We start from the raw sequence: 12,342 nt of genomic DNA, 5'->3' as shown, positions 1-12,342 counted from the left end.
CAAACACCTTGCTAACCTACAGCTCAGATTATTCACATAGCTAGCAGAAACCAAGCCCCAACCTTCTCAGCCTAAATTCCATGATCTTTTGACAATGGCTTTAGTGATAATGCCCCTAAAATTCAAGGGAAAGATAGAAAGAGAGAGAGAGAGAGAGAGAGAGAGAGAGAGAGAGAGAGAGAGAGATTGAGAGAACTTAGATTGACACACTGAGTCAAAGGCCCATAAAGGACATAGTCTAGACAAGTTTTATGATATTTTTTTTCTTTTAAATTTTCTTTGGCTGAAAACTTCCGTGAAGTATATTCTATTTCATCTCTCATTTGAGGGAGAGATGGACAAAGAGATGAAAGAAACAATAATGGTATCATCATCAGCATCTTAAAAAGCAATAAATCCAGTAAGATAATCCCATCTCCTTGACTCCTCCAAGAAACCAGTCTCATCTTTGTCTTGGCATCGTACTGTGAACCAAACAATTTCAGGCCATCACCCTGGCTGTCCCATGATGTGATAGGGAGATATATTTGGAAAGAGTGATATAACAGCAGAGAGAATGTATAAATATGCAAGTTTATCCAGAACCTATACATAATAAGTTAAAGATAATGGGGGGGTCACTAGCAGCTGAAACGAGGGAGGAATCAGGAAAGGCCTTGTATAGGAGATAGCATTAGAGATTCTAAGAGACAGAGGTAAGGAGAGAATGCATTCCAGGAATGAGGGATGACTAGAATTTCAGGTGTTGTACGAATGAGAGAAAACGAAGCCATTTGATTTGTGCAATAGAGTTTGTGAAGGGGACAAATGAGTTAAAAAAATGGAGAAGTGGGTTGAAACCAGGTTATAAAGGACTAATAATGCTAAATAGAATAATGCCAAACATTCTGTGCACAGAAAATAAGTTAGTACAAATTCACAGAGCTTGGATATGGAGTAGTTTCTGTTGACTGAAAGGCTCTTTTGGCTGGAAAGTGGAGGACGTGAAGAGTGGCAATGTAAAAGCAGACTGAAAAGATAGATTGAGTTCAGATTGAAGAAAAATGGGGAAATTGAGACCCAGAGATGTTAATAAATGGCTGAACCAAGGTTACCCAGATTGTATCCTATAGCTTACATCCTCTCCAGGCTGTCTTCTAGACTTCTTCTACCCTATTTCCAGAAAAGTCTTACTCCTGGAAGCTCACCCATTGGAGATAACTACTGCTCTTATAACCTCTCCCTTTGTTTAGATGGCTCTTCCCACAACCTCCATTTAAGAAAGAGCCCCAGGTCATCCATGTCTCATTCCTTTCCAGGCGGTACTCCATCCTTGTGTTTCCTCTCTGCTTCCCCCCTTAAGCTTCGTTTTATGAGCTATTAGAATGTTGCATTACAACGTATGCTCCTTGGGGGCAGGGGCTGTCTTTCCTTTTGCCTGTATTTATAATTCCAGTGCTTAGTACAGGGCCTGGTACGGAGTAAGAACTTAATAAATGCTTGTTCACTGACTGGTTGTTGACATCCCCACAGCACCTAGGGCAGGTTTGGATCTTTCACATAAATGAATGAATGGATAGATAGATGGATGAATGGAAAAAAAATTTATAAAGAACAATGTGCCAATCTCTGTGCTAAGCTGTAAGGGATACAAATGCTAAGTCCAGATACTTCTTGCCTCAAGTAGCTTATATTCAAATAGAAAGCATTTATCGGATGGAGTTGGAGCTGGTGGCTGGCGAGAACTAGCTGTTTCAGAATGGGAAGTCATAGAGACGCTGAGTAGATTTATTAACATTCCTTTTCTTCATGTTGACTATAACTGCTCAATAAACACCTGCTGATTATTTGAATGACATTTGTACATATTTATCCTAATACTGAATCACATGAATTAATATCTCAGAGTCTATGACTCTATGACACTTATTAAAGTCCTAGTATCCACATGTCCATTAATTAGTGTTCTGATTTCCAGAATATTGCTACCATTTGTTTCCTAGGGAAAGTGAGACTATTGACATCTGAGAAATAAAAACAACATGCAAAATCGCACGTTGTTGGGAGGATCTGAATTTAGACGAGTTTCTAAAATCACACTGAAATTATGAGTAAACTCTTAATGTTAGACCTGGAAGGGGCTCAGAGATCTTTTAGTCCCACTGTCTCCTTTGACAGATGAGGCAGTTATAGGACAATCAGTTCAAACTAATTTGTTTGTTTCATTGTGAAATTAAAATGAAGAATGGTCCATCATTCTAACCTGGAGCCTGGGAGTTTCCTGGAAAGTTCTCTGAAGAGGAGGGAGACCCCTCACTCCCAAAGAGCTGGGGCTGTATATCATGACACATGTAAGCCACTTTGGGAATAACTGTGAAGCCAAATGGGTCTGGGGAAGAGCAGACGGATCCCAGCAAAGTCAGAGATGTGAGCTGCAGAAAGAAAGAGGTGAACACTGTAAGACAGAGACTAGGATGATGCGAAGGTTGGGGTTGGGCAGGGGCCTTTGGAATTATTCCATGACTAATTTCTAACCTCCAGGGCTACCTTTGTAGATAGTGAACAGCTTACATAATATTTTAAAACTTCTTGAGGGGGTTAAAAGCAAAAACAAAAAAAAAAAAACAACCTGGCACATTTTATGTAAATTCTGTTTACGGGGATAAACGGCATTCAGATTTGGAGACAACCAGACAAATATTCAATTGGAGAAAATGTCAGTCTTGAAAATCAGAAGACTTGGAATCAAGGCCTAGATTTGGCTTTCCCTAACAGCATGGCCCTTAACCTTCCTTGGCTTCCATCTCTTCATCTAAAACTTGGAGATAATTAGATTTGCATAAATCACTTTGGGCCTTTGGGCCTCTATTTCCTCATCTTGAAAATGAGATTGGATTGTGTGACCTCAAAGGTCCTGTCCAGCTCTAATTGTGTTCCCTGATCGATTGTCTACCTTTTATGAGGAAAATATTTGGTAACCCTTAATGTGTGATAGAAATGTGAAGAATCGTTATTATTGTTATTTGTAACTTATAACATTATACATATGATATTTACAATAAGTCAATACATAACATATAATAAAATTTTTATTATGATGATAAGAATTTAAGTAATTATGAACAAGTCCTCAAATAATTTGCCAAGTCAAATGAAAAGCTTTATATTTCCTTAAGTTTTTTATTATTATTTTTTTAAATCTATATTTCTTAATGTCCTACCCCCTCTTATCCCAGTAAATCTTACCTGGTAAGAAATAAAAGTAGTTGATCACAACCAAATGTCTTAATTCGAACATCTCTGTCCCATCTGAACCTTGAACTCTGCCCCTGGAATTCTGAGTTCTTATAGGTCAGCTTTTACGTTACTTTCCTGAAACCAGGCCTCTGTATCAATTCCTAATAATTTTCATATCATAGTCACTTACAGTGCCCAGGGATGTGCTGGACAGAGCTGTCATTGACTCATAAGAGCTGATTGTTAAATATTTAAAGTGAACGTTTACACTTTGGAAATAGAATAGGCAAACACTGCCCAAGCAGGTCTGTATTTACTGTTTTGTTGATTGTCTAGACTTTAAGAAAGTGATGGAAAAATGTTAACAATGCAGATTAAACTGAAAAGTGTGTCATGTATATATTTTCTACCCAAAGAGCAGGTTGCTAAGCATTTGATGGCACATCTTGGCCTCACATACTCCAAGATCCTTTTTGGACTCAGGTTGTTTTATCCTGATACGATGGAAACTCCTTGAGAACAGGGACTGTCTTGATTGCTTGTATTTATAATTCCAATACTTAGCACAGTGTCTGACACATAGTAAGTACTTAATAAATACTATATCACTCATTCAATCACTTGGCACTGGATTGTGTTACCATAGCCCCCCACCTCTAAAAGGAAATGAGGAATGTACCCAGATTTTATCTTTGATCATATCATTTATGCATACTTTTAGAGAGTATGAGGGCAGCTACCATCCCTAGACCTGTATCCTAAGACATACTTTATAACCAACTATTGTGACCTTTAATAAATCTCTTCATCTTACCAGGCCTCAGTTTTCTTATCTGTTAAATGAGACTAATAATTATTGCTCCAACTGCATCATTAGGTTGTAAGAATCAAGTCAAACAATGCAAATAAAGCAATTTTTAAGTTAAAAATATTTTATGGGTATAAAATGGTAAGGGATCCTTTTTATATAGCATCATTCCATGGATTGAGGAAGGTCCACTTTGAGCACGTTAATGTATGCTTCCACTCGGACATAGCTTATGTATTCTGCATTTTGTGGCACCAGATGCCCATATAAGGCCCTCCTGGATCTAGGATTCTATTATATTAATGGCTAGTATTTATAGAGAACTTTTCAGATCACATCACAAATATCACCTCATTTGATTTTCATAACAACTTGGGTGGGGGAGAGGTGCCATTATTATCCCTGTTTTATAGGTAAGGAAACTGAGATTCAATGGCTGGCCTAAAGTCACAGAGCTAGTAAGTGTTTGATTCCAGATTTAAAGTCGGGTCTTTCTGGCTCCAGGGCCAGTGTTCTATTCACTCTGTCTCTGCAGGGCTTGCCATTAAATATGAGGATGACCTGGTAAAGAGAAAACTCTAGGATGGAAGGAGAGGAGAAGAGGTATTTTAACTATGTTTCAGAATTTGGAGGGCTGTCATGATGTGGATGACAAATTTGACATATGCATCTCAACTCCAGAGGGCAGAAGCAAGAAAAATAGGTGGCAGTTCCAAAGAGACATATTAAACCTTGATATAAAGAAATGTTCCTTCACAATGAGAGTTATCCACAAGTGAACTGGGCTGTGGCTAGATCAGAAATGAGTGGGTTTTCCCTCACTGGAATTGTCTAAGCCCACCTTTCCCAGGAGGCCTTCTCAGTTTCCCTTCCATGGTCTCTGTGTCTATCTTATATGTCTCTTTTACCCTTGTGTTGTGTCTCGCATTAACATGTAAGCTCTTTTAGGGTAGGGACTATTATTATTATTGTTGTCATTGTTTTTTTTTGTTAGTGATTTGTTTGTTTCATTCTTCTTTTTTATTCCCAGTGCTAAGCACAGTACTTGGCACATAGTAATCTCTTAAGACATGATTGTTGACTGACTGGCTGATTAAAGCAAAGTCTCTGTGACCAACTGTCAGATATACTTTAGAGAGGATTCTTTTTCCAGGTCTCAATTGGACTAGATGGCCTTTGAGGGCCTTTCCTGCCCTTCAGAAGATGTTCAGTACTAAATGACCTCAATTGCCTCTTTATCTCCAACATAATTTTCTTTCCATTTCTCTGAAATCTAGGTTGCCAACTTGGCCTGTTCCATTTCCAATAATGAGGAAGGAGTGAAGTTAGTCCGGATGGCAGCAACCCAGATTGATAGTCTATGTCCCCAGGTGAGTCTGATCCCTTTTGGCTCAGAATCCTTTGGTGCTATAATATCCCTTCCCCAGTCTGGCCCTATTATGTCTTCTCTAACCCCATCTCCTACTACTACCCTATTAAAAAGAAAAAAAAACTCTTCACTTTTCCCTCTTCAGATCACACTTTCACTGATTCTTCCAAACCTCTCCTAACCTACTTATGCCTTGCTCAGTCTCTCCTTCATGCCTTAGCCCATGCTGTTCACTGACCTTTCCCTTCCTCCCTTATCTATGAAAATCTTGGCTCTTTTTAAAGGTCCTGTGTGAACAATTTGCTAGCCAGCCCAAACCATTGAGAGCTCTCTAAAAGTAATGTTCTCCACAGTCCAGTATCTATTACTGCCTATATCAGTCACTGACACTTACTCATTCATGAACTGGGAATATGAAATCATAGCTCTGGAACCAAAGGATACCTCAGAGACCGTGTTATCCAATTCCCTCATTTTGCACATGAAGAAAACGAGTCCCAGGGGGTCAAGTGACTTTTCCATGGCCATGCCAGGACTAAGGATCATAAAATCCTAAATCTAGACCTAGAAGAGCCCCCAGGGTCCATTGAGTAAAATCTCCTCATTTTATAGGTGAGGAATCTCAGGCTCTGGGTGGTTCTCTGACTTACTTAGTATTATATGGCTAGGAAATTCCCAATATGGGATTTGAAACCCAGTCTTCTGTCTACAAAGCCAGTCTTCTTAATGGTCCCCTGGTGTTAGGCTTTTCTCACCAAGTGAGACTATCAGCTCCTGAAGTCAGAGGAAATGCCTTTGATTTCCATGGATTTTCCATATATGTGCCTATTACAATACAACAATCATTGTAGATATTCAACAGAGAATTTTTTAATTTCTGGATCATCTCAATAAGAACCTTAAATTAGAAATAAAATAATAAAATGTTGACACTCAGTTCATTGATAACTCATGTTCTTTATGTTACCAGTTGCCTATTTCCAGCAATGAGGATAAATGGCATGATGAGATTCATGTACACTTTGGGCAGGATTTTAAAGTTAAGCCTTACTCTCCCACCATGTGTTATTGTTCACTAGTAGCCTTTGAGTTTTCCCTGTAATGTATGTAAGTCATTGATGGGATGTCAAAATAAATATCTATGGGCTATTAAATGTGGATTTTTCCCCATTGTGATATAAAAATAGTATAAAATCAATCCAGTGTTGTAGACATTGTATAAATGTCTGCATTTATACATTCATACATTGATAAAAATCCATCCAATGCCATACCTCATCAGAATATTGTGCTCAAGACTTCTACCCACTTTGCCTACCCCAAGTTATGGTTCTGCTATGAGCTCATTCCAGGTGGCTGTGAGAGGGAATCATTACTTTTACGTGAACTCTCCTCTGGAGAATCGGTTTAGCATACTGAGTAGGGAGCTGGTCTTGAAGACAAAGTCTAGGTTCAAGTCTCATATCTGATATACTGATTGTATAACCCTGAGCAAGTCACTCCTCAACTCTTTGTGACTATAAAGTTGCAGAGGTTACAACCTGCATTAGAAGAGGGAGTTTCCTCATCTGAGTGTTCCCTATATCAGTGACATTGTGGGCCCTCTTCCTGTTCTTTCATCAGTTGTTCATTCTATTGAGAATCATTCCTGGTCATCTGTAACATAATTTTCTGAAAAAAAAATAGGTCATCAACGCTGCCCTTACACTAGCCGCCAGACCCCAGAGCAAAGTCGCTCAAGATAATATGGACGTCTTCAAAGATCAGTGGGAGAAGCAAGTTCGAGTTCTGACAGAGGCTGTGGATGATATCACATCAGTGGATGACTTCCTGTCTGTCTCAGGTAATTGCAACAACTGAGTCATTTTGGGAAGGTGATAGATACCTCAGCATTATGAAGAGGATCTGGACTGAAAATGAGAAAGGTTTTCTATATGTAAGTGATTGAACTCCACGAAGTCCCCTGGACCCACCAAACATTTTATCATTTTGAGACATGGAATTATAATGCCCTCCCAGAACACCAGGAAAAATTTAGGCAAGACACAAGCTAGAAATTCCTGTTGGATATTGTGGGACACTTGGACAGATTCTCATGGGAAGTTTAGGAATCTCATGACAGGGAGTATGTTGTAGTAGTTAGGTCATTGGCCTGGGAATAAGGATGATCTGAGTTCAAATTTTGCCTCAGACACTAGCTGGATGACCATAGACAACTCAATTAACCTCTCTCAAACTCAATTTTTTCATCTTTAGTATAGAGATACTACTCAATTCCCAGGGTTTTTGTGAGGCCCAATGAGTTGATATATGGAAAGTTCTTTGCAAACCTTAAAGTGCCATGTAAATGTTAGCTGTTCTTTGTGCTGTTCTGTCTACTACTATTACTATTACTGCTACCATTCTTCTTACTGTTGTTGCTGCTGCTACTCTTCTCCCTTCTCCTCCTCCTTCCTCTCTTTCTCTTCCTCCTGTTCCTGCTCTTCCTCCTCCTCCTATCACAACTACTACTACTACTACTACTACTACTACTTCTACTACTCCTACTACTTCTACTACCACCACTATCACTAGTACCACCACCACCATGACTACTACTACTACTACCACCACCACTAATACTACTACAATTCATTATAGATTTTAGTGGAGTACTGGCCTTGTGTATTTCTTAATGCATTCCATCATTTTTGTGTTATCTTTTCCCATTAGATTTTAAGCTCCTTGAGGTCAGAGGCCATCTTCCTTTACTTTTATTTGTATCTTCAAAGTTTAGTACAATGCCTGAAAGAGTAAATGCTTAACAAATACCCTCCTTTGTTTGTCTGTCTATCTACCATCTATATCTCTTCTCTCTCTCTCTCTCTCTCTCTCTCTCTCTCTCTCTGTGTCTCTCTCTCTCCCTCTCCCTCTCTCTCAATCTGGCTATCTATCCTAAAGGAGATAATGGAATTCATTTTAAAGGCTATTCCCAAGACTGTTGACAACATGAGACAATATAGTATGGTAGAAAGGGAACAGCCAAGATGGTAGAAGATCTGGGTTCATGGCTAGTGCTACCAATTAACGTCTGTGTGATGTAGGGCAAACCATTCAACCTTTCTTGGGTTCAGTTTGTTCTTCTGTATAATGAGAAGATTGGGCAAGGTAATCTTTAAGGACCCTTCTGTATGTAATATTCTATAATCCTGTAAACTACTGAATTCTATGCAAAACGTTATCATCTGGAGAATGAGCTCCACCTAGAAATGAGCAGATGAACTTCTTTGTTGAGATGGGTTAAGGATCAGTTAAATCCAAAAGGACAAATAACACTGAGATGATGCTATTTGTAATGTGAATCTTTCCTAAACTCTATATTCTATACTAGAAGGCACTTATGAGACATTCTAGATAAGAGAACTTGGCCACTGAAGAATATCAGAGAATGTCCAAAGGCTTTCCATTCACATTTGGAGAACTTATTCTATGCTTGCTTAAATAAAGTCATTTAATGGTAGTTCTATTTCAGTTTGTTTGGGTAAACCCAGTGCCTTACCTGTAGTGGGTGCTTAACACAAATTTTCTGAATTACAGACTAATGATTTTGAATAGCCCTGAGTTCTCTGTTTGAGGCAGGTAGGTGTCTAAATGAATACAGGACAAAATTCAGAGGCATGATAACCTTAGCTTGAATCTGATCTCAGATACTTACTAGTTATATTATCCTGGGCAATCCTGAGCAATCCTGATTTAACATCTTTGAGCCTCAGTTTCCTAATCTGTAAAATAGCAGGCTAGACTCTATAACCTCTAAGCTCTCTAATAATTTTAAATCTATAATTCTCTGAATTGTATGACTCTCTGATCCTTAGTTTTCTCATTAATATTTGTGGTCTTCCAGACAGTAAAATAGAGGAAAGCTGAATTTCCCTGAGTGCTTTATAGGGTTGACATAGCCTGGGGTTAAAACTATGAGAAATGAATGTGTTGTCCACACACAGTTTGAGTACAGGTGCCTTTTCTGACTATAGGATCAGAGGTTTAGAGTTGGAGTGAACTTTAGAAGCTGACTATTCCAATCCTTAATTTGTACCTATGAAGGAATAGGTATCCAGGTAGGTAGATAGTACAGAGGATAAGACACTAGGCCTGGAGAGTTGCAGACCTGAGTTTAAATCTTGCCACAGGAACTTATTATCTGTAAGCAAGCCACTTAACCTTTGTTTGCCTCAGTTCCCTCAACTGTAAAATTTGAGGGAACTGAGAAAAACAAAGGTTGTGACTTGCTAGAATAATAGAACCTATCTCCCTGAGTTGTTTTATAGATCAAATGAAATGACATGTTAAGCACTTTGCAAGCCTTAAGACACTAAAATTCATTTGTTCATGATTGTTATTGAGATTGTAGTTGTTTTTGTTGTTATGGAACCAAGGGACAGAAAGTTTAAGTTGATTCCTCATGTTGGATTATGGGTTTGGAAACTGATTCTGAAACCATATCCTCTGACCACCAATCCAGCAATCTTTTCTATAAATTCTTTTGGGGATTCCTGAGGGTAGTTCTTCTTTATACCCTGACTCTGGGTCAAGCTCTTGCTTAGGCTTTGTTTCCCCCAGCCCACTTTGGCAGTGGTATCCCCTTAGTCATCTAACATTGAGGAGAGCCTATCTGCTCAGCTCACTTCCAAATGGGGTCATCTATCAGCATATGAGCTATTTTCAACACAGGATTGTAGCATGGGAAGAAATCGATCAGGCTGAAATGTTTGTTTGCCTCATTTCCCCATGGCCTCATAACCCCATGGCCAGGACTTGGGGTGGGGACCTGGAAGTGCCAGCCTTATCATTTCTGTAAAATTACAATCAGCTTCAGTAAATGAGACTCACATTTCCTGGCCTGAATCTGCTACAGTTGTACAGACACCTCCTCTGTTGGAGAAACACTGGCACATCCACAGACACCCACCCATTCACTCCCCATTGAGCCTGGCCCCAGCCCTCTCCTGGCTCAGCCCCACCACTGGCATACAGCAAGTTAGGCGGGTGGTTGAGTATAGAAGGACTACATCTCTACTGCCAATTGTCTATGAGGATCATTGAACTGGAACAGTGAAATAATGTGGAAATGGTTCCTTAGAGGCAGATGGAAGAATTGGTGACTTTTCCCAATCAAAGCCATTTCTAGGGAAATGTGCATTAATGTTTGTTAATTTAGTTTAGTTTATTAAAACAAATTCATCACGGCTCCTTCTATGAGGTCATTGTATCATGCCTAGTATTAGGGATAGTGACATAGCAGTATCCACATTTATCTTCAATTCCCTCCCATCCCTCATTTTACCGAGGCTCCTAATCCTTATACTCCACTTTCACTTGTAATAGAGTGGTTCTGAAGATTCCACCCCTCCTTCCGTGTGACTTGGGACAAGTCACTTCCCAGGGCTTCAATTTCCTCCTATTTAAGAAGAAGGATTTATATTAAATGTTCTCTGGTATCCCTTCCCCCTCTAAATTTATAATTAGGATACTTTTACCCCCCCAGGGGACTTTTCCATATTTTACTAGCATTGGTTCTTGTTCTTAGCTATATATTAAAATAGATATTTTGTTAAATTCATTCCACTAAGGCAAATAAGGGGATAAAATGTCTATCCCCTCCCACACACACACACTTTGGTATTTAGATATTAATTGAGGAAAGTCATCAAGTGCAACAGTGAGTAAAATGCAGGGTCTGGATTCAGGAATATTTAACCATGTTTGCCTCAGTTTCCACAAATGTAAAATGAGCTGGAGAAGGAAATGGCAAACCACTCCAGTATCTTTGAAAGAGAAACCCCAATTAGGTAATGAAGAGTTGGATGCAATTAAAATGATTGAACAACAACAAATTTTTACAAAGGACTTTAACTCTTGATTCTCATAGCAATCCTTTATGGAGAGTCATATTATCATCCTCATTTTGCAGATGGGTAAACTGAGGCTGACAGAGTTTGAGCAATTTGCCCTAAGTCACACGACTAGTAGGTATCTGAGGCGGAATTTGAACTCATCTTCTTGAATCTGTGTCCAGCAATTTATGCACTACTTCACTTACCTCTTTCATAAGCTTTATGGGACTAGTCTCAAATTCTGGAGCTAATATTCTTGTTTAAGTACTAGAAAGTGAAATGTGGCAGTGGTTGTATCCAGCCTACAAGACGCACAAGAGTTCCTTAAGTCCTGAACAGCAGTTCTCTGCTTTATTCTGTTCAGGACCACAGACAGTTCTTGCTGTCTTTCTGATTCTGTCAGTTATGCAGACTGCTTGCTGGTGTTTTTCTCATTGAAAATATTTTAGAATTTAAAACTTTCAGAACTCAGAGTTTTAAAAAAAATCAGAGCCACTTCTTGAAAAGAATAAAGCTGAAGAGGTCTTATCTTGGACCTTTCATTCCCATACAAAGCTATTCTTAATTTTCTCTACCTTCCACCTTCTCCCAAACTTTCCCTACCTGCTGCAGTTCTCCCTCTGGTCTCCATTCTACATTATATTATTAACAGTAACAAGGAAATGCTTTGGTTGAAGCTGATAACACTCTACAATTCAACTCCCATAGTATAACTGCCTTGGCGTGCCAGGACAGGAAAACGTACACAAGCTGTCAGGAAATCAGCCTCTGCCAGACCTGCCAGAGCATCCATACCGTTGTCACAGTCCAAGGATGAAAACCTCATGGACAGGCTGTGCTTGATAATAGCAACTGATCTTACTGTATCCTGCTGGTAGCCCAGGAACATTGTCCAATCGTTACAGGCCTCCTATTTCTAAGCACCTTCCTATTACTCGCTCCCACTCCTACCAAAATATGAGATTAGCAAATCAGTAACATTTGCATTCATAGCTTAGCCCAGAAGATATTTTGGAGTGTTGCTATTGGGTGTGTGTGTGTGTGTGTGTGTGTGTGTGTGTGTGTGTGTGTGTGTG

General features: G+C 39.2%; 1 protein-coding gene across 1 annotated transcript in view; it reads left to right on the top strand.

The window, feature by feature from the left end:
- CTNNA2 (catenin alpha 2) overlaps positions 1–12,342 on the top strand; it is a 1,364,056-nt gene that overhangs the window by 1,190,130 nt on the left and 161,584 nt on the right. The window contains exons 10-11 of the mRNA XM_027846144.1: positions 5,302–5,394; positions 7,080–7,236. Of these exons, the coding sequence (XP_027701945.1) occupies positions 5,302–5,394; positions 7,080–7,236 (250 nt within the window). The remainder of the gene's footprint in view (positions 1–5,301; positions 5,395–7,079; positions 7,237–12,342) is intronic.

This window comes from Vombatus ursinus, unplaced genomic scaffold, assembly GCF_900497805.2.
Source record: "Vombatus ursinus unplaced genomic scaffold, bare-nosed wombat genome assembly UNPS02015066.1, whole genome shotgun sequence".
Lineage (NCBI taxonomy): Eukaryota > Metazoa > Chordata > Mammalia > Diprotodontia > Vombatidae > Vombatus > Vombatus ursinus.
Note: the sequence above shows the minus strand (reverse complement) of the source record. Positions and strands in the feature narration are given on the sequence as shown.